The following is a 24,215-nucleotide window of genomic DNA, read 5'->3' as shown; positions in this document are numbered from 1 at the left end:
TGCACAGTTTACAAGCAGGAAAACAGCTGCCAGACAACCGCTCAAAACTTGAAGACTGTGATGCATTCATAAAGTCCTAAGATAAAAAGATGAAAATTCACTCCAACACATAACAACAAGCTATATTGGACTACTACCAACACTACCAAGCACAAAACCACCCGCTCCTGCTTTTCCATTCCTGCAAAATTACCAACCATCAACCGCTCAAGGAGTCGCCTTGCTCATGCTGATCAACCGCTTCACACCAACCTGCAACACTCAGTTAGCAATCAACTTTATAGTCACCATCAATCAAAAGAACAACTTACCATCCACTGTCCGCACTGCTCAGTCTTCTCCCTTTGAATGTCCACCTGGATCTTGCTCGCGACGTCGTAGTTCTTGCTGGCAAGAGCATCCGCCAACTGAGCCAGCTGCGCAATCGTGTCTGGCTGGACGAGCTCCTCATTGTTGAGATGGTCAAAGAGAAGACCCAGACGCTTCTGCGTGTCCTTGACCTGTGGCGCGAACGAAGCGGGAGCCTTGGCTGCTACTCTCTGCATGTCCTGGCTAAAGATTTCCACCAGCTGCTGAGCACTGGGAGGGATGTGAGACCGGTCACCGGCGGGATGTCTGGGCTTGGCCGCCGCTGGCGGTGGAGGGGCAGCCGCAGCCGGGGCAGGAGAAGCACGGGGCGGTCCGCCAGCTGGTGGGGGTCCTACGGGAGCACGGGGAGGACCGGCGCTGGGTGGAGGCCCCACTGGTGGCCGGCCGCCCTGGGGAGGAGGAGGTGCGTACTGGCCGACGGGTGGTGCCGACTGGTGCGCAACGGGCGCAGGGGCGTACGGGTTGGACGGGGGAGGAGCAAGTGGGGTGGACGTTGGGGGCTGGCTATAGTTTTGCGGCGCTGGTGCCGGGGCGTATCTGCTCGGGGCAGGGGCACCAGCGGGAGGTGGGTTGTATGGCGATGCTGTCCGGGGAACAGCCATGGGTGATGGCAGCGGAGGTGCCACCTGGGGTTGTGGAGGCGCGTACGGGTTGGTGGAAACATGGGAAGAGGCCGACCCGGGTCTATACGGCAGCTGTTGGCCAACCTGCGGGGGCCCAGTCAAAGGAGAAGCCGTGTTGCGAGGGGGTGCAGGGCCCTTGGGAGGAGGAGGTGGTGGTGTTGGTGCTCCTCGCTGATAGGGGCCAACTGGAGGAGGGCTGGTCAAACCCGCGGGGCCACCATAGGGCGAGGTGATCGGGGCGACATTTGGGGTAGACCTCCGAGGAGGAGGCTTCTTCGCCGCCATAGACTCTGGGAGATCATTCCAAGCACCAACGTCCTTCTTGATCTGGGGCGGGGGCCCGGTACTTCTAGGTGGGGGGCCGGCCGAGGTGAAAGACTGAACGGGAGGTGCATACCCACCGCCTACAGGAGGAGAAGGCGCGTATCCCTGACCTTGAGGAGCGTATGGGGAGGCACCTGGAGGGGCGTACTGAGATGTAGTCGTAGGCCCATATGGGTTCTGAACGGGAGCGCGCTGCTGAGCCTGAACAGGAGGAGCATATGGATTGGCGGGTGTGGCGGCAACAGGGGCAACAGGGACGGCCTGTTGATAACCCAGAGGCGCAGGGGCGCGAGAAGCCGCGCGAGAGGCAGGAGCCCGAGTAGCAGCGGCAGCAGGCTGGGGAGCAGCCTTCTGAGTGGCAAGCTTGACACGGTTTCTCGCAACCTCGGCAGCAGGGAACTCGTTGGGGAGGAGGTCGAGGTACTTTTGAGCGATCGCCAGCTGGCCATGGGCAGCGGCAATATCAGCATACTCTGTATACTTGTTGTACAGAGCCTCGAGCTTCCAGCCGCCGGTGAGGTTCTTCTCCTCATCGGTGAACTTGGTCACCGCACGGAACACGGTAACCTTCTCGATAAACTGCTGCAGCGATCTGGCGTGGACCGAGAAAGTTGAATCATTAGTGGACTCCTTCAGTCCAGCCTCCTCGGCCTCCTTGAGCTGAGCGATCCAGATGTCCACCACCTTCTCCAACTTGGAGCCGACAAGGTAGCAGAAAGAAGCATCGTTTCGCGACCCGGACTCGTAGATGCGATCTCCAAGTGCTTCGCAGAGATCAGGGAATTCGGAGGGATCAGCAAAGGTGCAGAGAGTAACCATAGTCTCCTTCCAGTTGGCGAGGTCGGCATTGTAGACGACATCCCAAAGGTTCTTTCCAATGATCGAGTTGATCACGCGGAGATAGCTGGGGGCACCCTTCTTCTGCGCGAGGTAAGCGGTTTGGACCTTGTCGACGAGATCCTTTCCACCACAGTTAGCAAGAATGAAGGCATCGGCGATCCTGTTCTCCTTCAAGCAGATGTTGACGGCCTTTTCGAACTTGCCCAGGATAATGGCCTTGGTAATCTTGTCCTCAAGGTGGGTGTTGCCCTCGCTCAGGAGGTGGAACGGGTTGTCGGTTCTGGCGCCCTTGGTGGCAGGCAAATCGGATAAGAAGTCCTCGCCATCATCTACATCACCCCACATGCTCGTCACACGCTTGTGCTTCCTCTTGCCGTCGCCATTGGCTTGGGGAGGAGCCAGGCCGGTCTCTTCTGTTTCCTCCTTGGCCTCGGTGGTCTCGGCAGTCTCGGATTCTTCAGCCCCGTTGGACTCCTCCTCTTCTTCCTTGGAGTAACCAAGATACTCTACAATCTTGGTACGGCCATCTGAGGCGCTCAAGGTCTTCAACACCTGCCATTCGGCCTTCTCCTCCTCCGTCTTGGCAGACTCAATCTGCGACTCACAGATGCCAGCGAGATCGCCACTCTTAAAGGCCTCCTCAAACTTCTCGGTGGCAGATCCAATGTCTGAGTCTACAGAGAACCCAACAATCTGGATCTTGGAAGACCTGGGCTGACCAGCGGGCGTATCGTTCTTGCGGAGAATGACAAGCTTACCACCGTAGCCAAAGGATACGCTGACAGGGCGCTCAAACCAGTTGGGAGCCCTAGGGAGAGAGAACGAGGTGGTCTGAAGCTGGGTCGGGGCCTTGGAGAAGAAGTCATCATCGTCCAAGCTGTTTTGAGGCACTGGCGCCGTAGAAGGGTTGGTGTTTTGCAGAGTGTGGATGGTAATCTTGCCATCAAAAGACGCAATGGCGGACAAGTTGGGGTTGACTGGGTTGAAACGTGTCGAGAAAGCCCAGTTGGTGGCCTCGGGGAACTCGCCATACCGCTCTCCGGTCTGCGGGTTCCACACGAGTGATCGGTTGTCCTTGCCGCAAGAAATCAACAGGCCTGGATCCTGTTGGCACCAAGACAGAGACAGAATGCCCTGATCGTGGCCTTGAAGGGTCTTCTCGGGAACCTGCGAGTTTCTCAGATTCCAGAGAGAAATAACTGGGCTAGTGTCATCGGACGTCGCGGTAAGGAGGCTCGTCGAGTTGTTCGGGTCCCAAGCGATCGCACTGACGGGCTTGCGGTCTCTGGGTGTCAAGGTCAAGGACAGCTTCTTTGTCTTGAGATCCCAGACTGAGACAAATCCCCCGGCACTTCCGGCCGCCAAAATGTTGGAAACCTTCCTGTTCCATGCCACGCACTCGATGTCCTGGGCGGCGGCGGTGCCAAGACGGAAAGCGGTCGAGGTGTCGTTAACGTCCCAGATGAAGAGCTCGCCCTTTGAGCCAGCTGTGGCGAGAACGTGTGGTCTCAGGGGGTTGAACTGGAGTGACTTGACAGGGCCGGTGTGCTTTGTCGTGCGTGAAATCAGGGCATCTTCGCTGTCCTTGAGCTTCTGGGCATCCCACAGCTGCAGGGATCCATCCTCCATTGCGCCGGCAACAACACCCAATGGGTGCTCGTCACTTGGGGCACCCCATGCTATATCGTAGAATCTATGATGCCATCCCGTCAGTTTGTCTGGTCAGGTAGCTCTATGGTGGTGCGGCTATCTAGATCTAGTGTATACCTGGACTCTGTACTGATGGTAGCTATCGGCTGGAGCTCGAGCCCCTGTTCTTGGGAATCGAGGTTGAGGTCCCACAGCTCGAGCTTGGTCTCGTCGGAGAAGTCGGCGTCGACTGCGCCGGAGCGGGTGCCGGTAACGACGAGGGCGTCAGAACCGGGCGACCAGGCAAAGGCCCCGGTCCGCGGGATCTCTCTCAGGCGGACCATGACGGTCAGTGGGCGGTGGAATCGGTAGACGGCGTGTTACTCCGTAGGGACCACGGCGGTAGAGGGGTTTCTCGGTGATTATCGTTATGGAATTAGAACAAAAACGGGAAAGTGGCAATTGGCTTGAGACGCTTATAGAAAACACCGGGAGCTCTTCTCCAGAGAGCTGTCAGGCCGTGAGGGCGGACGAGAGTGAGGTGGTGGTTTGGGAGGTTCAGGGTGGGAATGTTGGCTGGGCGAGTTGCCAGATTGCAGCCAGGGCGCCAACTAACATTGCGAGGTATGGCGCCCACAGGGGGTGATGCCGCCCCCAGTTTTTGGCAGCTGTCCCTTCCAACAAGGTGGGGTTACCCTAACCCTTGTTTCATTCTTACACATGTACATCAGGGGCACAAAGATTCCATATTCTCGTAGCTAAGTTGCCAAAAGAGGGACGGAATCTAAAGCTCGAGAGGATATTGTTTGAGTAGATCATCACATCAAAATAAATTCAAAACACCTCGTCCAGTCAAACATCCGCCTCCAACCATGACGGGAGCTTGGGGTCCCTGAACAAGCAACCCCAAGCTCTGGCGGGGCATCACTACAGCTTGCATCCAGGCAATCTTCACTCCACGTGATTTCAGCCTCTCTATCAATCAACCCAACATCTCAACTCACCACCACATCAAAGCCCTCGAGTATTCATCCGGTGGAATATCTGGCAATCAAGTCGACATTGATCCCGCCTGCCGAACTACATATCTCAATACACACCTCCTCCAAAATCCAAGACTCAACCACCAAACCATCACTCCTTACAGCTCTTGCTCTCCGTCAAGCTCACTACCACTTACACATACCCTTCCCACACCCCGAAAATGTCGGACGCAACCCGCTGGAAAGCGACCATCTACGTCGGCAACCTCCCTCCCCAAGCAACCCTGCAAACCATCTCCGAAGCTTTCCTCCCCTTTGGTGAAATAGCAGACATCTCCCTCCCCAAAAACGACGGCCGCGGACCCAACGGTGCTGACAAGTCCCACAATAATGACTTCCTCGGCAACGGCCCCCAACAACAGCAACAACAGCAGTCAACTCACCGTGGTTTTGCCTACGTTGAATTCGAGGATGAGGCCGACGCAAAGGAGGCAATCGACAACATGGACCAAGCCGAGATCTTTGGGAGAACTATCAAGGTTTCCGCAGCCAAGATCCCAAAGAGCGCGCAGACGGGTGGGCTGGGGAGTAAGACTGCTGTTTGGGAGCAGGTGAGTTTTGACCCCATCTCGTGATGTTCGAGGAGAAAATATGTGCTAATTATATGACAAATAGGAGGGATGGTTGGCCGAGAATGCCGTCAGTGAGGAGGACAGGCTCGCCTCTGAGCAGGCTCAGAACAGAGCAGACGATCCAATGCAAGGACTGGAGGGACTGGATGTTGCTGGTCCCAAGCCAGAATGAAGAAATGGTTTGAGTGATACTGACGATCACGAGGGGGTTACACCATGACATCACCAACGGTATCGAGGAACAATGTTGATATTGCAGCCCCAAAAGGGGGAAAAAAGTGTGTGCATAGCTACGGCGTTTAGGAGAAGGTGGCCTTTTGTTAGTTCAAGGGAAAAAAGAAGAGAACAATGCCATGTTGTTCTTTTGTTGTTTCACGCATTGAGAGAAAGGGGGATTGCTACCCGTTTGAATCAGACGTCGATTTCACCCTCCAAACCGACCCAGCCTGTCCATCATATACAAAGGGCGCCCCGCCGCCTCCCAAGTCTAAAAATGAAAAGACGAGCCCTCCTGCTCTGACCTCCAATGTTGTTTGTCTAAGCTTAGTGGTGCTCACCGGCAGCGGCGTGGCTGTCGGCAGCGCGATTTTGTCTCTTGAGACGGATGGTCTTGTCAACGACCAAGTGACGGGTGATGGAGTAGCAAGCCGCGCAGACGGCGAAGCCGACGACGACACCTGTAGTCGTATGAGTATTTGTTCCGGATAACCAAAGGTAGACATCGTGGGCTGCTCACCAAGGGGAATCAACTCGGCGGGGATGTTCTTAAGGCGTCTGAGGCGCTGGGAGACAGTGTGGGCTACATAGATCGGTTCAATTCGTGTCAGCGTCGTCGAGTCATCCTAGCCCAGATATCGTGCTCTTCCCGTTGCCTTCACATACCAGACTGCTCCTCCTTCTATAAACACCAAACAGTTAGCTCTGACGCAATCAAAAAACACAAAACTGTTCTCGTCGTTGCACTCACGGGAATGGGCCGCATCATGCGGGGGGTGGCCCGGAACATCCGCAGAGAGCGCGTAGCAAACATTTTGAAATGACTGAGTGGGGATGTTCCTCGAGAGGGTAGACTGCGTGGCTGTCGACGACGTCTTTTGGAGTTCTTCGGGTATTCTCTGGGGGGGGGAGCTTCGGCAAGTTGGAAGGTTTACCTAGCTAAGCGGGTTTGATTCCGCCAAGAGCCAGTCACCGTCAGCGATATCAGCCCACACTGTACTCCATACTCTCTGCCTGCACCAAGAAAAACATGTGCCTCAGGCAGCCATTCCTCCAATCACCGCTGCGAAGCTCCGTCAAAGTGACCCACTTTCCGTCATCAGTGTGCGTGCACTGGCACTGGCACTGCATGAACACAAGCCCAAGCATCAGAGAGCTCTCGGTGGCAGCAGCGGACAGCCGAACCGAAAAAGCTCCAGCCAAGAGCACAAGCCAGCCAACCCGAGAGCTCCTATCCATACCTACCTCTCATCATCTCTCCGAACCATTATCGAACAGCGTACTTTCCAAACCCCTCTCACCAAAACTCCCACGCCCCCCCCGGTCGTTGTTCTCCCCTCAACCACAACCACAAATCAATAAACCGCCAAAATGTCTGACGAGGAGCGCGTTACCAAGCCCTTCAAGTTCGTCACCGGTACGTTTGTTCAGTTCCTCCCATGTGCTACCGAAGTGCCCGCAAAGCTGTAAATTCCCGCGGTAAAAGAGGAGGAGGATGGGGGGAGAAAAAAACAACATGGTCTGATTTTGGGACAACAACGACACTTTGCTAACATCTGCGACAGCTGGTATGCATAAATTTCTTTTTCTGCCCCGATTGAAGCCCGAGAGTGTCGAATTGGTTGCCGAGGGAAATGGAATTGAGAGCTGGATTGAAATGGGGATGATTGAGCTTTGGGGAGCTGGGCCGATGACGATGACGAATGGTTATGACGGAACGACGACAAATGGACCGGCCGCCGACACGGACGCTTTCAACAACTCAGATGCTGGAGAAGGGGGATCGCCACAATTCCACGTGGAAGCCGACGTCACGCCAGAAAATGAAGCAGAAGGAATTATTGTCATTTTGAGCCGCGAAACAGAACCTCTGACATGATGGATTTCTTCTATAGGTGTCGACGCCCGTTTCCCCAACACCAACCAGACCAAGCACTGCTGGCAGAACTACGTCGACTACCACAAGTGCATCCTCGCCAAGGGTGAGGATTTCGCTCCCTGCCGCCAGGTCCGTAGCCCCCTATATATTACCCCCTATCAACCTATCAGCTGATAACTAACCCGCATGCGCAGTTCTGGCTCGCCTACCGGTCTCTGTGCCCTAGCGGTTGGTATGAACGGTGGGACGCCCAGAGAGGTAAGCTTCCTGTTTCATTTCCACCTCTCTGGCTTGAAAAGATGACTGACATACCCAACAGAGGCTGGCAACTTCCCCGTCAAGCTCGAGTAAGCGTGCTTTTCGAAATGGGAAAGTTGAATTAAACACTACTGCCCAGCATTGCGGCAGAGAAATGGAGAGAAAGGAAGCTAGGAGCTAATGGAGAACGGCGACGGCGGCCCCCCCAAACAAAATTACCTTTTGTGACACTAGAGAAAAATGCCATCATTGGTAGTAAACTCAGGGGAGTTGTGTGTGTGAGGGTCAGGCATATAGAATTTTGAGAAAGACGTGGGTTTTGGTTCGCCCCCTTTTCGGCTCCTGGTCGTCTGGTATGTTGACTGTAGATGTGCTTGTACAATATCACATTGAAAGGCAGTTCCTACAGCGCACCGCATTGCCGCCTTGGGAACATGGGTAAGGTAATATGGTGCTTTTCAGCTATGTACTGGCTGGCTGGTATCAGAACCTCCTTGCATGAATCTATGACGGGCTTCGTCAACCGCCACTGGATCTCGCTCCCAAGACCGCACCCCGCAAGAAGATATTCGTTTCCAGTTCGTATCTCATTCGACATCCAAATTCAAAGAAAGCACAAAGATTGATGTGTAAATTACGTGCTGATAGCCTGGTGTCATAAATCCGTTTATGAACCTTATAACCCGTTCCGCCAAACCCAAGTACAAACCGCTGCCAAAATAATACGCTTTGAATGCCCTCCTACCATGATGTCCCAGTAATACAAATTGATACAGATTCTCGCTCGATTTCCACAGTTCCCTTTTCAGTTCAAATGTTCACTCCTCATCAGAGCTCATGAACTCATCATCCTCATCAAAGCCGAAAAAGGTCCTCGCCTGAGGTTTCTCCACCGGCTTCACCACCTCCTTCTCCTTCCCCTTCCCTTTACCCTCCACCTTTGCCGTGTCAGCCTCAGGCTCAACCTCCGAAGGCGGCGTCGTCTCTTTCGACCCTTGACTGTGCTCCTCACTCCCCTCACTACCATCCCCCATCTCCCTATCCTCCTCCTCCTCCTCTCCCGAACCTGAGCCAGAACCACTACTCCCCACCGACGTCCCCAAAAGATTATCAACCACCAACCCCCTCCTCATCGCCTCCGCAACCGCCTCCCTCATCCTCTCCTCCCCCACCTCCTTCTCCTCGACCCACTTCCCATCCAACCCAACCTTTTTACTCCCATATTTGATCTCCTCTTGCTTCCTCTCCGTCATCTCCACAATCTGCTCCCACCTCTTCTTGCGCGCCTCCCTTTCTTTCTTGTCCATCTCAGGTTTGATAGCGAGGTACTCGGCGAGTGCTTTCGCCTCGGTGACGGTCCGTAGCCTTCGGCCGTCGAGGTTGCGGGAGGAGCCGTTGTCTTCTTGGGTTTTTTTGCGCTTGGACATGCGGCCTCCTGCTGCGCGGAGTTGGGAGCCGAAGCCGCCTTTGCCGCCGCAGAGGGGGGCTGAGAGGCGGAGGGTGAGGAAGTCATCTTTTTGTGAGGAGAGTAAGGAAGAGATGGGGGAGGGTGAGGAGGGGGGGAGGTAGGTGGAGGAGAGGGTTGTTAGGAGGAGTTGGCGGGTGCAGAGGAGGGAGGAGGACGAGGGGAGGCGGGAGTCGAGGGTGGTGATGAGGGTTGAGATGGGGGTTGAGGGGGGGAGGGCGAGGGAGAGGGTTGGGGGGAGGGAGGAGCCTGTGAAGGAGGTAATGAGGATGTTGATCTTTGAGGGGGGGGAGGCCATTTTGAGGTGGTGTTGGGTTTGCGACTGGGTGTTGATACGGCGATTGGTGATGGTTGATAGGAGTGGCGTTGCGCTGTAGATCGAATAGGTTTTGAGATATGCGCCGGCTTGAGGTCAGAGATGTAGGGATCCGGTCGCTGCCGTGGTAGTTGGGAGTCGCGCGTAGAGTGAATGTGTAGGCGAAAAGTAAGCTACAGTCTTTGTAGACTTTGTCGTCGCAACCTTGATGGCGGCAGGTGATAGCGATGGCTGGTGACCCTAGGAACCTTGGAGAAAGGTGGGCCCCCCAGCCACAGAGGCAAGTTATCGGTCGCGCCAAGATTTTATAGCTGTGGCTGTGCAGCCCCGCTAATCCCGAGCCCTACTACCGTCTTGGAATTTCGGCGCTGCAGCCCACAAATCGCTGAGACCTCGAATTTTGGCAGCTCGACTCCCCAACGACGACACTTCCGCCAGACCAAGAGACCCCATTGTGTCGATACCGGCCCCTTCGTCAAGATGCTTATTCCCAAGGCCGATCGCAAGGCGATCCATGAGGTAAGGCCTTTTTTTTTGATGTCTTCGTCGTTGGAGAGAGGACAGCGGAGGTTTCGAGGGGCCCTGATGAATCTGTTAGCTAACAAACGGTTGTAGTACCTCTTCCGTGAGGGCGTCATGGTCGCTGCCAAGGAGTACGTTCACCCCCGATTTCTCTCAGGCCATTCTCTTCAATTTCGAGTTCTACGTATCACGAGCGAGGGCCGAGTTCCCAAAATCTTCTTGAACCGACGACTACACTCGACTTCCTTAAATTCACCCAGCACCGAGCCCTCAAACACCAACACGACCTTTTCCGACTGCAACAACGGATTGATGGACAAGTGCGGATGCTAACGGTTGAATTGTGCAGCTACGAGTCCACCCACGAGACCGGCATCCGCAACCTCTATGTCATCAAGGCTTGCCAGTCTTTGACCTCCCGCGGCTACGTCAAGACCCAGTTCTCGTGGCAATACTACTACTACACCCTCACCCCCGAGGGTCTCGACTACCTCCGCGAGTGGCTCCACCTCCCCGCTGAGATTGTCCCTGCCACCCACATCAAGCAGCAGCGGTCTCACGCTCCCCCCCGCGGCATGCTCGGCGATGAGGGCCGCCGTGAGGGCAGATTCGGTGGCCGCGGCCGTGGCGACCGTGGCGACCGTGAGGGTGGCTACAGACGCCGTGAGGCCGGTGAGGGCAAGGAGGGCGGTGCCCCCAGCGACTTCGCTCCTCAGTTGTAAGTTTGGACTCTGTGAGGGATGTACAGGAAGAAGGGCTCTTGTGCTGACAATATTCACAGCCGTGGTGGATTCGGTCGTGGCCGTGGCGGCCGTGGTGATGCCCCTCCCTCGTAAATGCGAAAAGCCAGATCATCTCTCTATCTCTTGGGTTGCCAGCGGCGGCATAACGGCATGGCACGACATGTACTCTAGGCCGAAAAGATTGCCAAGGGTCGGTCGACCAGCGATGCGCTCTGCACCCACTCACTAACCGGGATTGTGAGTGGAATGTGCGTTGGGGGAGTTCGTGGTTAGAGAATCATTCGGGAAAACTTCTGCATTCGGGGTCATCATCTGCGGTCAATATCACGATTTTTGAGTCCTCTCACTGGGTTGCTGAACTTAATGACCGGTTCCGATGGGGTTCTATGGGACAATTATGTGAAACTAAAAAGGAGTTTTTGATGGTTTATCTCGGGCAACGAACGGTCAACAGTCGTCAGCCGCCCTGTCACGTCGTTGAGGGAATGTGAATACGAGCGTCCAGTCCAATTATCTCATGTGTTCAAGTGCTCCGAGTGTGTGGTTTTTCTGTGCAGTCTGAGAACTGGCAGGTTTGATTAGAGTCAGTTGTCAGACTGCACTGCAGCGCTTCATATCAGAACGCCACAGCAACCCAACAAGACCATGGGTATCACACATCGCCTCTGGCTGGGATCTCGATTCGGAAACATGGATATGGCCATCAACACGCCCAAGCACGTGTGGAACGAGGAATCGAACGGAATCCTGAACGCGATGTATCTTGTGATGCTCTCTGAAGATATGCCCTCGGAAACTGAAAACTCGTGGAAAAGTGAATCGCTCTTGATTCTGGATTGCAACAGTTTCACGCATTTGATATTGGCTATAGCTGGATGGAGCGTTCGAGGTTCAATGACAGTCCATATAACATACAAATAAGTTGGGATGAACACACCAGACATGAGCCAACGCTCGCTCATAAATTTGCGTCCCTGTTTTTGATGGAAAAGGCAATGTTCGCGGGGAGACAATCTTTTATCATTATTTTGATATCTCGACACACAGCCCTCCCTCAGGAAGCTCGGTCATCTCCTCCGGCTCGCCCCAGCAGGAGCAGCAGCCTCTAATCGCACGTTTTGGCCTTCTGTTCTGAGTTCCTTGACTACCTCCTGTTTTTGGTTTATCAGTATTCGTGTATGTGAGTTTGGAGGGGTAAGAGGTGAAAAGACTTGCAGCCAGCGCCTCGGGGTTGACCCCGTTTTCGATCATGGAGATGCATATGGAGAGGGTTCGGCGGTCGAGGTGGCAATTCTGGGAGGTTTTAGTTAAAACAAAACTCGGGGGAAGAAAAATAAACTTACCAAAAGAGTGGATATCTCGTGGAGAATGTCGACCGCTTGTTGGGCGGCGGCTTGCTTTTCTGTTCGGTCTGCCATTTTCTGGGTGGTTGTTTGGGTTGTTTGGTAGGGATGAGGGTTGAGTGTGATGGGGAGGAGTTGTGACGCGTTGTAGGGGTGAGGGTTGGAGGTGGGATGGGGTTAATTGGTGGGGTTGAGTTTTCACGCGACGGCTTTCAACGCTTGTAAGATGCATAAGATTTATGATGAAAATGCAGAGGCAAATATGGAGTATTGATTCAATATTTTCGTCCTCCAGACAGTAAAACAAAACAATTGGTATCTTGACGCAGAAAAAGTCCAACCCTACCCACCTTGCCCAATTCATTACCCAACACATCCATCCATCATGATTATCATAACATTTTTTGACACGACCCAAAAATCAAGACTTCATAGCCTCCACAAACAACTCCCTCATCCCCTTCAACAGCCCAACCAACTCCCTCGTCTCATTCACCCTATCCAACACCCTCTCCACCTTGTCCTTCTCCAGCTTCGGCCGGCAATGCTTCACATCATACTCCCTCCCCCCCATCGCCAGCTCGAACCAAGCCTCCCTCTCCCAATCCTTCTCATCCACATGAGTATACACAAACTTGAGCCTGTCCTCCTTCCCCGCCCCCTCAATCCTCAGACACAGATTTGTAACCCAAAAATCCAATTCCGGGACGTTATACCTCGCCTGCGCCTCCAACTTCTTCTGATGCTCCCTCTGTTTTTGAAGCCTCTCCTCAATCTCCCTCTGCGCAGCCTCAATCTGCTGCCTTAAGCTATCCCGCTGCGCGAGCTGCCTGTCCCTCTGCGCGGTAAGCGACGCAATAGCCTGCTGCATCTCTCTCGTCTCGGCGGCTTCCTTCGCGATGGTTTGCTGGTAGGAGGAGGTTTTCAATTGGAGGATTTCGATGTCTTTTTTTTTCATTCGATGGTCTTCTTGGAGCTCTGCGACGTTGAGACGGAATTGATTGCGTTCCGAGAGGACGCGTTTCCGGCCGGACTCGATGAAGGAGTCGAATTTGAGGGTGAATTTTGACATGCGGTCGCGGAGGGAGTCGAAGTCGAAGTTGATTTGGGGGAGGGAGTCGGCTAGGTTTGTTGTGGAGGGGGGTGGGAGGGGAGAGGGGCGGGTTGTGGTTGAGAGGGAGGGGTCGAAGGAGGACATTTTGGATTGTTGATGGTGTTTGCGATGGTTGTTATGGGGTGTGTGGAACGTGGTGATGGCAGGTGTTGCGCGAGGAGTTGGAGTTGTGATGCGAATGGTGGGTGTTGAAGAAGGCGGGCAGGTTTGCGACAGGCGATTTGTTTATCGACTTTCCGTTCTGGGTTGGTCTCCCAGCAGCCCGGGTTTTGTATGTACGCCAAGACTGCCCCCACATGTCCCTCGGCCCCGTAGCCGTGAGTGGCTGCGTGGGTGACTTTGCCCCACTAAAAACTTAATACTTATTTCTGGGTTCTGGGGTTCTTCCTTTGAAAGCAAGAATTGTATGAAAGTTGCCTTCGACATCGACTTTCACTCTCACTAATGTGATGTTTTGATTTTCCCTTCAGCCCGTTCTTTCCCAACCCAGACTCTCGTTGGCTTGTTTGGCTGTTTTGCATCGTCTTTGGACGAGTCTTTGAACAAAAGCTCGCGACCTCTTTTCTTTTTGGAATCTCAAAAGTACTTTCATTCTGGATTTTGTCGTTGACAGAAAAACAAGAGAATGATATTGAGACTCGCAAACTCTGCCATTCCAGACACGAGAGACCCAAATGGATGAAAAGCGCGGGACTGGCCACTCGGCTGGGAAGTCGAGGGTGAATGCGAATCGAAGACACCATACTGATGGTGTGGTTGGACGGTTGAGTTATACGCCCGCTCAGCGGGATGGTGCTTTTGGTGAACTGCGCAAGAATCGCGTCGAGGATGAGGGTGAGTTTTGGCAGGCCCCCGAGAAAATTTTGCGGCTTTGACTAACGAATGCAGCTCCCAAGTTTCAGCAAGTGACGCCCTTCAGCCAGTGGTGTCCTCCGAGTAAAGTTGCTGCTCCTCAGTCCAACTTGGGGGGCCCGTGGAGAATCGCCAGGGCGCAAGGGAACTGGCTGACGGAATTTCTTCCCGAGGCTTCCATCACCGAGGATGCGCTCGAAGGTCTATTTATGGAGGAGATCGCCAGCGCCAAAGACAGCACTGAAGCTTCACCTGTGTCGACAACCTCTCTCTTTTCCGTTGGTGAAATCGCAGATGTGAGGACCGGACGCAATGGCGACGCAGCGATTTCGGTCATGGCTGTGTCGTCTGGAGTCTCTGGAAATGTGCTTCGTTTGATCAGCCTCGCTCGAGAAGAGTGGGTTTGGGAGGAGGCTGATGTGACGGCGCGTACCAAGGCACCAGATGCCAGATTCGAGGGAGAGTGGTGTCAGGATGCGACGCCGATTTCTTTGGTCAAGTTTGCTATCAATGCAAGCGGCAGCAAGAACAAGCAGGGGAAAAGCGTCGACATGATTCGCTGGCTTTTGGTTCAGAAAGAAAGCTCGACCACGATATGTGAGCCAGAAGTCCGGGACTTGCCCATGCCTACCCCTGGCCTGGCGACAACATCGAGCCCTACCTCTCAGATATTTATCAATCCCCTGGCGACGATACCAATAAGCCAAACTGGTGGCAGCCCACAGACAGATGTGTGCTTCATCCGTGGGCCAGATCGAAACATACCCCAGCTTGTTATTATCGACCAGTGCGGCTACTGGAGCATATGGGACATCACGGGGCGCCGGGATAATCGACCAAAAAGCTTGACGCCAGTTCTGACGATGTGCGGCAACATGCTGGCAGGCTCCATACCTAAATTGCCGAGCTCGTCGACAAGCTTGGACAAGCCGCACAGGGTTGTCTACTTGGAGGTCGAGGCCGATGAGTCGAGCTCCGAGGAGCTTGAGCACCCAAGGCGACCCTTTCTCCTTTTGAACACCGACCAGGCTCTGCATTTGTTTGACATCGAGTCGCAGAATTCACATCCTGTGGCTCTTCCATCGTTTGGAATCGATCATCAGCGCGTTATGGAAGTTGCTCCCGCTCGACTGGACCCTGGACAGTTCTTTGTCTTGACGAACAAGAGTCTACTGTGGATTGCGGCCAAGAAGGGGGCTGATGGCACAGTCAAATCCGACTTTCTCGCGATATGTCCGCACCAAAAAGACAGCAGTGACCCGACTCTACGGATCGAAGTCTCGGCTGGGACGTTTGTCAATGATATTTCGGCCTGTTTCGTTTGTGTTTGGTCCGCGCAGGACACGGAGATGAACATTTTCTGGTTTCTCCTGCCGGAATCGGGCACGGCGACTGGGTACCACCGTGAGGTCGTCTCGTTGAAGAGCCGTTCGAATTTCGTTGGCCTTGGCATGCTTCCTGTCAAACGCAAGCTGGGGAAGAGGGATACTATCACGCCTTCTGGCAAACGGCTGAGGGATGCGTCCATGAGGTTCTTTCAGTTTTTGACTCTCAGTCAAGACATGGAGGTTAGCAGCGCGCTTTGTGTGTGGTCGGATGATGAAAGCGCCGAGATACCTGCCCCAGAGATTTTGGACAGGGGTGGTAAGAGCAGAGATGCCGAGAAGGAGCTACTGGAACATCTGCACAAGAGGCTTGTTGTTCCAGATGGGTTTGATGAGCTCACTGTCCTTGGCAAACGCAAGATTGAAGAGCCAGACTCGGGGGATGAGAAACCCAAAAGGCTGAAGCTCAACGATTGCAGCCTTGTTGGGCTGCGTTTGGGTATGGATCCTAGTGAATGGCGGAACCGGACGCTTCATCTTGAGAAGATTGAGCCGGCTACTGGTCAGGATCTCAGGTTCCTTCGAGAGGCTGTGGAGAAGGAGAAGGAGGATGGGTATATGCCTAGACACAGCGTGTAGGTTCTTTTCTGGTTGCATATGACCATGTCCACCTGCTAACTGTTTCCAGTCTTGAGTTGGCAAAGCCCAGCCATCAGCAATCAGACGATGGACTCATCACTCTTGCCCGCACATGGGCAGACATACAACCAGAACTGCAAGACGATCAGGAAGAGGAAGAATGGCTCTATCCTCCCGAAGCAAGCCGTCCGATCCCCGGCTTCAACCCGGACGACATGGCCCAGAACTTGGGCGAGCTGTTCCCCAAGCCTCGCAAACGAGCGCCGGCAACAGTCAAGAACCGTTGGACCCACATCCTGCAAAAGATGGCCGCCGAGATGTTCCTCTCAAACATTTCCGTTTCGGCCGTCCCTCCGTCTTGGGGCAGCACACTAATAACCACCAACGACAGCCAATCCCAATCCCAATCCCAATCCTTCTCATTCTACTCCTCCTCTCAACCAACCCTCCCCTCCCCCTCCTTCCCCCCCACCCCCTCCAGCCCATCCAAACCATCCCGCCTACCCTCCCAATCAGCCGACCCCGAAGATGAACAGCCACAAGAAGACGTCGTCGCGCTCCGCCTGAGGAAATACGGCTTCATCCCCACCTCGTCCAGCCGCAAGGGCGAATTGTCGGTTGACATCTCCCCCTGGGAAGTGGGCGGCGACCCGGACAACATAAGCTGGCACCTTGGGAAGGATAAGGAAGATATAGAAGCCGAAAAGAGAAAGGATAAACGCTTGAAGAAGATGATGGCCAGACGGCAGCGGGTGGAGAGGTTATCGCAGAGATATTTCGGGGAGGAGTCTTCCGTTTTGGAGGAATCGGCTAGTCAGCAGTTGCTGCCGGGTATTCAACCTAGCAGTCAGCTGGTGTTTAGTCAGGGGGTTGTTGTGCCGGGGTCGCCGGCGGCGTTTTTGAGGAGCCCGACGAGGAAGGGGGTGGTGAGACCGACGAGTCCGCTGAGGAGGGAGTACAGGATGGGTGGTGGTGGTGGTGGGAGGGAGAGTTCAAGCCAGCAGGGGGTGGGGGTGAGTGGGGGGAGTAGCCAGACGCCTAGTCGGCAGCAGGTACCGCCGACGAGGAGTCAGGTTTTGCCGGGGTTGTTTGGGGGACGGCAGAGTTTTGGTGCGGGAGCGGCGGGGAGGGTGAGAGAGAGTTTGAGCCCGTTTAAGAAGAAGAAGAGGAAGAGTGAGGGTCGGTTGAGTGGGTTTAGGTAGGGGGCCTGAATTACACGGGTGTGTGATTTTGTGAATATTGCAAAGTAATTGATTTGCCGCGAGCTGAACAGCCGAGTGGCGTCAAAAGTGAAGCCCAGATTCGATCCAAGAAGTTTGAGTAGGATGTAATTACAACCGCAAGTTATATCTACAATGGAAAATATAGCCCTTCTACATCTCGCATAATAATACCTCCAAAAGAACATTCATTACCAACGAGAGTGTGAAAACGACGACCTCAAAATCAAACATCAATCGACTCACAAAACTTCAAGATCCCATCCCGTTTCAACACCCCATCCACACCCTTTGGCAACCTCGGAAACGGATCGGCAACAACACCAAAGATATCCCCTCCCGTTGCTGTAGGGGGGGTGGTGCTATCACTCGCAGCAGCAGCAGCAGATTTATCCACCACCAACGCCAGCCCATGACTTTTAATCGCATCCACGAGCGCAGGCACCATGTCCTATCACCAACCGTCAACATCTTTTATCATCATCATCTTGGGGCGGGGGATACATACCAGCAACCTCTCACAACAGACCAACCCCATCAAGTTGTTACTCTGCGCCGTCCTCACCGCATCCTTGACACTAACCCCCTGTCCCTCCTCCCCATCCCCCCCCTTCCCCAAATCGTTACACAAAAACACCGGAAAGTTCGGCTGCTTCCAGTTCAGCGCCGTGCAAACGCTAGCATTGTAACTGCTAAACACCACGCTCCTCCCCCCCCTCCCCGGGCCACTCCTCTGCGCGCGTGCGTGGTCAAACACTACTGTCAAGATCGCATCAACAAAAGCGTTCAGATCAGCACTGAGGCCGTGGCCGGCGCCGGTGAGGGGGAGCATCCTCTCCCGCTCAGCTGGTGTGGGGTATAAAACCTGGATGTTGACGTGCATTCCTTTCGGCAAGAGAGACAACGCCTCGTGAAGTGTTGTTCCCCCTGCCGAGGCGAGGATTTTGTGGACAGTAGGGATGTCGTCTGGTAGTGCGGCGGCAAGAGAAGGGCCGGTTACAGTCCTGAACTGGGAGAGTGTTAACCTCGACACGGGGATGTCGATCCCCGCAGTGCAAGGGACCGTCCATTGGGGCCAGAGGACCGGGATGCCATCTGAGGTGTGCTGGACATAAATCCGGACAAAGTCGCCGGTTAGAGAGGACCCGGTGACAAAGGTGGTGTTGGGCATGGCCGGGGTGGTGGCGGGCATGGAGGGGGTGTCGAATTGGGAGGTTGCCTTCCAGTAGGTCTCAAAGTCGGTTATCTCGAGGGGTTTTCCTTGGAAGGGCTTGATGACCTGGGCGTGGAAGCTGATTTGCCCGATCGCGCGGAGGCGGGGGTCGAAGAGAGGGAGGCAGCAGCTGCCCGAGTTGGAGTTTAGCAAGGCGCGGAATGTGTTGGGGAGGGCGACGGTTTTGGCGATGACCTTTGCGCCGTAGGCCGGGAAGACGTCAAAGTCTAGGGTGAAAGAGTCGAGGTTGTCAATCTGAAAAGAGACGAGCCGGGTGTCTTCTTGGAAGGGGAGCATGATGTTCTTGGGGATGACATCCGAAACCTTGGAGGAGATGGTGAGGCGGGCGGCGGGGTATTTGCTGTCGTGGAAGAAGACGAGGGGCTGGTCGCCGTCAAAGTTGATTTGGACGACGGTTTTGTTGTCGAGGAAGTTGTGGCCGTAGCGGCGTAGTGGGATGATTGGCGGTGGGAGCTCGAGGACCGGGATGGCGTCCACGTCGAGAGACATGGGGATGGGGGCGCTGCTGCTGGCCATGGGGCCCAAGGGGGCCGCTACTTGCCGTGCCAGTGGGCTGGACGTCTTGTCTTTGCTGAGCGGCGTGAGGAGCTTCATGCACTCCAGATGACCCTCCCAGGCTGCATAGTACATTGCCGGAAGGTCCTTTTCGTCCAGAATGTTTGGGTCGGCGCCCACATTCAGCAGGGCCTGAAGACAAGGAACGTTCCCTTCGCTCGCCGCGTGTACCAACGGTGTCCAGCCATACAGCTTGTCAATCTGGTCCAAGTCCGCCCCGTAGTTCTGGAGCAGCAGCAACAACTCGGGCGTCTGGCCCGACCTAGCCACCAAATGCTGAGGGTAAAGCCCCTCGGCATCAGCCAATATCCTCGCCCCGTGCTTCAGCAACAGCTCGGCAACAGCCAACGACCCATGCTCACAAGCCAGATTCAACGGCACATGATCCGTGTCCGACACCGGATCCAACCTCGCCTCCCTCTCCAACAGCCTCCCCACACACTCCAGATGCCCATGCACGATCGCGTGAATCAGCGGCGTATAGTTGTCATGATCAATCAAGTTGATCGTCTCTGGCGCCCCCGCGAGCAACTTGTCCAGCATATCCAGCCTCCCATGAATGCTCGCATAATGCAACGGCACCCGCCCATAAACATCCGTCCGGTCCACCGCCACCCCCTTAGCAAGCCCATACTCCAGCACAAACCCGTTCCCATATATCGCCGCCTGATGCAGACAATTCCTCTCGTTGATATCATCCTCGCTCTGAATATCCACCAACCCTGTCTCCAACAGCACATGCAGCGCCTCCAACGGACCCTCATTGATGCTCGCGAGAAAAGTCCTAGTCACCCGCTCCATCATGACCATGTTCTGCTGCTGCTGCTGTCTCTCGTCCCCACCAGCAGCCCTCATCCGCCCGAGCAAATCCCTCAACCCCTCCAAATTCCCACTCAGCACCGTATCAAGCAGCAGCGTGTCCGCATCCCCCTCGTCCGTCCCAAGCAGATGCTGACTACTGACAATATGCCCTGCGGTCGTCCCCGTCTCCTGAAAGCTCAAATTCTCCCCATCCGCCCACGCCCCCAGCTCCTGCAGGCTCGTCGTGGCCTGATCACTCAGCTCACTGATCACCGTCGCGTTGAAAAAAGGCTGCACCTCCACCGCCCGGCTCAGATACAGCTCCTTGGTCTTGGACTTGCTCGTCTTGTCCCACTTCTTCAGAATCTTGGAAAAGGCAGTCCCGTTGATCTCGACAAACTGCTGGAGCTTGTTGAGGTCGTTTGCGAATTGTTGAAAACCTTCCTGCAGGGTGGTGAACTTTGCCGAGCGCCGGGACAGGTTGTTCCCCCCGCCCTGCTGATGGCGGGACTGGAGAACCTTTTTCTTGTCGAGGAGCGTCTTGAGCCGGATCTTGAGCTCGGCTTCTTTTTGGAGGTAGAAGGCGTTGACTTTTTCTAGTTCTCTTTCCTAGACTCGGACTCAGCTTCTGGGGGGCGGGGGCAATATGCAGGGAAAAGAGTGGTGAGCTTTACCAGTTGAAAAAAGAATGTGGCCTTGTTGGCCTGGAGGGCGGCTTGCGAGTCGAGGTGCTCCAGCCCGCCGCTGATGCGGCCCGGTGTGGCAGCACAAAAGCCGGTTGCCTGAACACCGGTGGCGCCATTCTGAGACTGGAGGACTGGTGTTGCCGAGAGTTTTTTGATGAGCTATAACTCACATCAGTCATGTCCAAATCTCAACAGTAAGACCGAGTGAGGAATACCTTCTTGAGTGCCTTGTAATTCGTAAAACTGGCGGCATACTCGGGCACCTCGAGCTGCCGTTTTTGAATCTGTTTCCCGAATTTCATCTTGTTCGTTGTTGTTTCTGACTTGAGGCTTTTGAAAAACCCCTTTGTGAGAATCAAGGTGGACGGTGGTGGTGAGTGTGGTGTGTGTATGTGTGACCCCAACCAACCCAACAGACTTCCCGTCTCAGTCTTTTTTGCAATGCCCCAAAATATAAAAACTCCGGGGAAACTTTCTTATAGAGACAAAACCCAACCCGCACGTGGTCTCAGAAAAAACAAAAGTGAGCAGTGGTTGCTCGTCTAAACAACGATATGGGGAATAAGATCCGGTGTTGGTGTGGACAAGGGGTGGATGGTGGGCCGGGGGTGTGAGTGGTGGTGTCGTTTTTGATAACCTACCTAGGCAGTAATAGCAGCTGAGAAAGACGTTGGGCGGCGGACTGGCTGGGCTCCCAGTATTTGTGGTGGGATGGACCAGTCTGATATAAAGACTCTTTTCCTTTTCTGCAAAGTTTTTTGCTGTCTCGTCTCGCTGAGTCCAAAATCCCGGTTTATGGTCCCTGTGACGAAGATAAAGTTTTGCCAAGTTTGGGTTTTGGCTGCTGGTTACTAGGTACCACAGCAGGTTGAGGTGGGAGGAAGAAAGACAAAGTGTAGTTGTAGTTAAGAACGGGCGGGCCGTCAATCGGTTATTAGGGGTGGGCGTGGGCGTGCCGGATCTCGGTCACAGGGGGTTTCGGGGGCCTGGAATCGGGGTGCCAATATCCGCCTAGCACGTCTCTTTCACGCCCCGGCAGATCGGGTATCGTCCAACAACAACAACAACAACAACCACAACCACAGACGGAATCCTCCATATCGTCTACTAACGAGTACCAGATCAAAGGCTTATCCTCTCCCCTCATTCCCGTTCCAGAATCCCGGGCAAATGTCTTGGTGTTGGCTTGGGTCGTCAGACAGTTGCATAAGGTACACAAAACCCTCTCCTACTGTCTCCCACGAGTCAGGGACCCTGATGACAATGTTTTGACTAATAAGACCATATAGATAAACTAGCTACCTACATACATATATTCAGAGAGAAGATACAGAGCTGCAAAGCTGAGCTGTCATAGCTGCCATCGGAAGATGAACCTGGAGCTCCGTCTGATACGAGATGTCCGAGACAACAACGGCATTCCCAAACTGGCCTTCCACTTCTCTTGTCATATGATCTCTCCGATTCTCTGAAGAAAAAAAAAATCCTCTCGCGTGCGTGGTCACCACTCCAAGGTAACTCTTCATGTTCAAGGAACCTCCAGCACGAACCAATGAGAAGCTTCCATCTCGCCATGTGCTTGCATCCGTTTGTCGTTGCAAGGCTGATGCAACAAAAATGGGCAAGGGAAAGCTCGCGTGGAAACAGCTCCAGTCGAGTGCGGGGGCAAACCTGCAGGTGAGGGGCATGTCAAAACGAGGGGCAATGCTTGTTGAAGCATTTTGGCAGGTATTGAATTACCATACCGTACATTCAGTACAGAGAACAATGTTGACACGATGAGCTGTTGTAGCCAAGACTTAGAATGACATGAAAATTAAACTTCCCAACTTCCCAGCTTCCCAACTCCAAACTACCTAATCATCCCTACTCCGTACACCTATTTGCTCCCGCTCCCAGCCTTGGTCTTATCATCCACCAGACTGTCAGCCATGGCATCAGCCGTCGCCTGTCTCAGCCTTTCACTATCCTCCAGCTTAATCTCCTTCTTGTCCTTGACCTCCCTCTCGTCGTCGCTATCCCCTAGACTAAAGGGGTCATTGTCCACAATCGGGTTAGGCTCAACAGCAGAGAGAGGCTGCCACTTGCTCGGCTTGCTCCCACCCGGTGCCGCCGCCGCATCCTGGGCCTTCACCTTGGGGGAGGCATTGTAAGCGTCAATGTCCTCCACCTTGTCACTAAACGCCACTTTCCTGCCCTCATGAGACCGGGGCGACTTGGAAGGCGGGGGTGGTCTGAACACATTGGCGTTGCTGCCAAACTGTCTCTGGTTCTGAACAGGGGCTGTAGCATGCGTCAGTGTCCTCATTGCAAGACCACGATTAATCCCGTAGAATAAACTTACTGCCATCGCTGTGAAACTTCATCCCCGCAAAATCATCACTCAACAGCTCTGGATCAGCATCATACCGATCATAATCTGCACTCCTCCGCGTCTGGTTCTGATCCCTAGTGGGCCTCCCCCCGGCAAGCGGATTGCTGCTGCTGCCGGCGCTCCCCTCCGCCCGCCGGCGCTCCTCCTCCTGCTCATCAAAATGCTCATCAATCTTCTTCTTGAAGTCCGTAAACCACGTGTTGACCTTGGTCTGCGTCTCCAAAAACCCCTTCTTCAACTGCTCCTTGATGACGGGAAGATCGTCATCAAGAAAACTATGCTCCCGCTCATCCTGGCTTGGGCGCAGACCAGTCTGCTGCCTTCCGCGGGGCACCGGACCCCCGCCCCGACCGGGGTTGCCACCTCTCTCACCCCCTCTGTTCGCCGTCCTGGCCTCGTAGGCACCGACATTCTCAAAGTGCTCCGCCAGCTGCCGGGCATATCTCTCATCTGCCTCGAGCTGTTCCTGGGCCGTGGTGGTAGGTCCGTGAGCGGCAGCGACGGGCCTCGGGGGCTGGGGAGGGGGTTGCTCGTTCTGGGCAACGGCGTCAGGGTCCGTCATTTCGAGGAGTGCATTGAACGCCGGCTCGATCTGCCCTCGGCTGGCTGTCAGGACCGCCTTGATGACGGCCATGTCGATGGTGGGGAAGGCCTCCTTGAGCATCTGCTGGTTCTGCTGCGTCTCGTTCACGGCGGGCCGGGGTGGCTGCGGGGGAGGGACCTCGCCGACGGGGGAGGCTGCTGAGGCTGAAGTGGTGGTGACATTTCTGGTGGTGGTGGTGGTGTTGTCGTCGTTGTTGATGATGCCGGCCTCTTGAATATCGTCGTCGTCCATCTCGAGTGGTCTTGCGGTGGTGGGCGATTCCGGTTGTGGCGGGACCTTGTTCTTGAACGGGTAGATAGTTAGAAGAAGCTTTTGGTGAGACGAGAAAAGAAGGAGGCATGAAGCCACCCGGGGTAAGTGTTTCATGGATATGGACGTTTTTAAGCTCCCGTCCCTGGGAGAATGCGGCGTATCACTTACAGCGTCGGTTGGAGCAGACATGGTTCCGGTTGTGAGCGAATGGGTGTATCTCAAGATGAGAAGCGTCCTTCAAAACTTCGGTTCTTGCTGAGACTTGACGAGGAACAAGGAAGTTATTTCTGCCAAATTTCTTGTAATTGCCAGAATCAGGGGAGTTGACCCCTTGGAATGCTGTCGCATGTGAGCTCTTGGGGGGGGTGGCCAGCGAGATTACGTAGCCCCTCATGCGACCCACCTGAGCCACACGGG

The 24,215-nt window shown here is 54.6% G+C and overlaps 11 protein-coding genes across 11 annotated transcripts; 4 read left to right on the top strand and 7 right to left on the bottom strand.

The window, feature by feature from the left end:
- Positions 1 to 207: 207 nt before the first annotated feature.
- On the bottom strand, positions 208 to 4,129 carry SEC31 (protein transport protein S31; the record flags this gene model as incomplete). Its single annotated transcript, XM_062911351.1, has 3 exons — positions 208 to 252; positions 312 to 3,849; positions 3,924 to 4,129. 3 exons carry the CDS (start codon positions 4,127 to 4,129, stop codon positions 208 to 210), a joined length of 3,789 nt encoding a protein of 1,262 aa, XP_062767378.1.
- Positions 4,130 to 4,744: 615 nt separating this feature from the next.
- Positions 4,745 to 5,915, top strand: QC763_308990 (uncharacterized protein). Its single transcript, XM_062911350.1, has 2 exons — positions 4,745 to 5,379; positions 5,444 to 5,915. Exons 1-2 carry the CDS (start codon positions 4,990 to 4,992, stop codon positions 5,570 to 5,572), a joined length of 519 nt encoding a protein of 172 aa, XP_062767377.1. The 5' UTR covers positions 4,745 to 4,989; the 3' UTR covers positions 5,573 to 5,915.
- A 28-nt stretch (positions 5,916 to 5,943) lies between these two features.
- QC763_308980 (uncharacterized protein) lies at positions 5,944 to 7,322 on the bottom strand (the record flags this gene model as incomplete). The annotated part of the gene is made up of 5 exons (XM_062911349.1): positions 6,862 to 7,322; positions 6,368 to 6,581; positions 6,283 to 6,298; positions 6,137 to 6,199; positions 5,944 to 6,077 (listed from the first exon to the last, which is right to left on the bottom strand). Exons 2-5 carry the CDS (start codon positions 6,428 to 6,430, stop codon positions 5,944 to 5,946), a joined length of 276 nt encoding a protein of 91 aa, XP_062767376.1. The 5' UTR covers positions 6,431 to 6,581; positions 6,862 to 7,322.
- Positions 6,795 to 8,071, top strand: COX12 (Cytochrome c oxidase subunit 6B). The gene is made up of 5 exons (XM_062911348.1): positions 6,795 to 7,033; positions 7,182 to 7,459; positions 7,544 to 7,624; positions 7,690 to 7,753; positions 7,815 to 8,071. Exons 1-5 carry the CDS (start codon positions 6,988 to 6,990, stop codon positions 7,844 to 7,846), a joined length of 501 nt encoding a protein of 166 aa, XP_062767375.1. The 5' UTR covers positions 6,795 to 6,987; the 3' UTR covers positions 7,847 to 8,071.
- Positions 8,072 to 8,571: 500 nt separating this feature from the next.
- Positions 8,572 to 9,516, bottom strand: QC763_308960 (uncharacterized protein; the record flags this gene model as incomplete). The annotated part of the gene is made up of 1 exon (XM_062911347.1): positions 8,572 to 9,516. The coding sequence occupies one exon, from the start codon at positions 9,514 to 9,516 to the stop codon at positions 8,572 to 8,574; it is 945 nt and encodes a 314-aa protein (XP_062767374.1).
- A 384-nt stretch (positions 9,517 to 9,900) lies between these two features.
- On the top strand, positions 9,901 to 11,310 carry QC763_308950 (uncharacterized protein). Its single transcript, XM_062911346.1, has 4 exons — positions 9,901 to 10,053; positions 10,150 to 10,187; positions 10,406 to 10,774; positions 10,838 to 11,310. Exons 1-4 carry the CDS (start codon positions 10,015 to 10,017, stop codon positions 10,890 to 10,892), a joined length of 501 nt encoding a protein of 166 aa, XP_062767373.1. The 5' UTR covers positions 9,901 to 10,014; the 3' UTR covers positions 10,893 to 11,310.
- A 512-nt stretch (positions 11,311 to 11,822) lies between these two features.
- On the bottom strand, positions 11,823 to 12,217 carry QC763_308945 (uncharacterized protein; the record flags this gene model as incomplete). Its single annotated transcript, XM_062911345.1, has 3 exons — positions 11,823 to 11,950; positions 12,011 to 12,092; positions 12,143 to 12,217. 3 exons carry the CDS (start codon positions 12,215 to 12,217, stop codon positions 11,823 to 11,825), a joined length of 285 nt encoding a protein of 94 aa, XP_062767372.1.
- A 346-nt stretch (positions 12,218 to 12,563) lies between these two features.
- SPC25 (kinetochore-associated Ndc80 complex subunit spc25) lies at positions 12,564 to 13,340 on the bottom strand (the record flags this gene model as incomplete). Its single annotated transcript, XM_062911344.1, has 1 exon — positions 12,564 to 13,340. The coding sequence occupies one exon, from the start codon at positions 13,338 to 13,340 to the stop codon at positions 12,564 to 12,566; it is 777 nt and encodes a 258-aa protein (XP_062767371.1).
- Positions 13,341 to 13,653: 313 nt separating this feature from the next.
- QC763_308930 (uncharacterized protein) lies at positions 13,654 to 17,274 on the top strand (the record flags this gene model as incomplete). Its single annotated transcript, XM_062911343.1, has 3 exons — positions 13,654 to 14,090; positions 14,145 to 16,068; positions 16,122 to 17,274. Exons 1-3 carry the CDS (start codon positions 13,931 to 13,933, stop codon positions 17,272 to 17,274), a joined length of 3,237 nt encoding a protein of 1,078 aa, XP_062767370.1. The 5' UTR covers positions 13,654 to 13,930.
- A 26-nt stretch (positions 17,275 to 17,300) lies between these two features.
- Positions 17,301 to 22,020, bottom strand: PHO81 (phosphate system positive regulatory protein pho81). The gene is made up of 4 exons (XM_062911342.1): positions 20,784 to 22,020; positions 20,557 to 20,727; positions 17,801 to 20,491; positions 17,301 to 17,743 (listed from the first exon to the last, which is right to left on the bottom strand). Exons 1-4 carry the CDS (start codon positions 20,868 to 20,870, stop codon positions 17,519 to 17,521), a joined length of 3,174 nt encoding a protein of 1,057 aa, XP_062767369.1. The 5' UTR covers positions 20,871 to 22,020; the 3' UTR covers positions 17,301 to 17,518.
- A 355-nt stretch (positions 22,021 to 22,375) lies between these two features.
- Positions 22,376 to 24,174, bottom strand: CUE5 (ubiquitin-binding protein cue5). The gene is made up of 3 exons (XM_062911341.1): positions 23,967 to 24,174; positions 22,913 to 23,828; positions 22,376 to 22,851 (listed from the first exon to the last, which is right to left on the bottom strand). Exons 1-3 carry the CDS (start codon positions 23,985 to 23,987, stop codon positions 22,448 to 22,450), a joined length of 1,341 nt encoding a protein of 446 aa, XP_062767368.1. The 5' UTR covers positions 23,988 to 24,174; the 3' UTR covers positions 22,376 to 22,447.
- Between the last annotated feature and the right edge of the window lie 41 nt (positions 24,175 to 24,215).

The sequence above is a fragment of the Podospora pseudopauciseta genome, chromosome 3, assembly GCF_035222475.1.
Source record: "Podospora pseudopauciseta strain CBS 411.78 chromosome 3, whole genome shotgun sequence".
Lineage (NCBI taxonomy): Eukaryota > Fungi > Ascomycota > Sordariomycetes > Sordariales > Podosporaceae > Podospora > Podospora pseudopauciseta.
The sequence above is the reverse complement of the archived record's forward strand: the minus strand, read 5'-3'. Positions and strand labels throughout refer to the sequence as shown.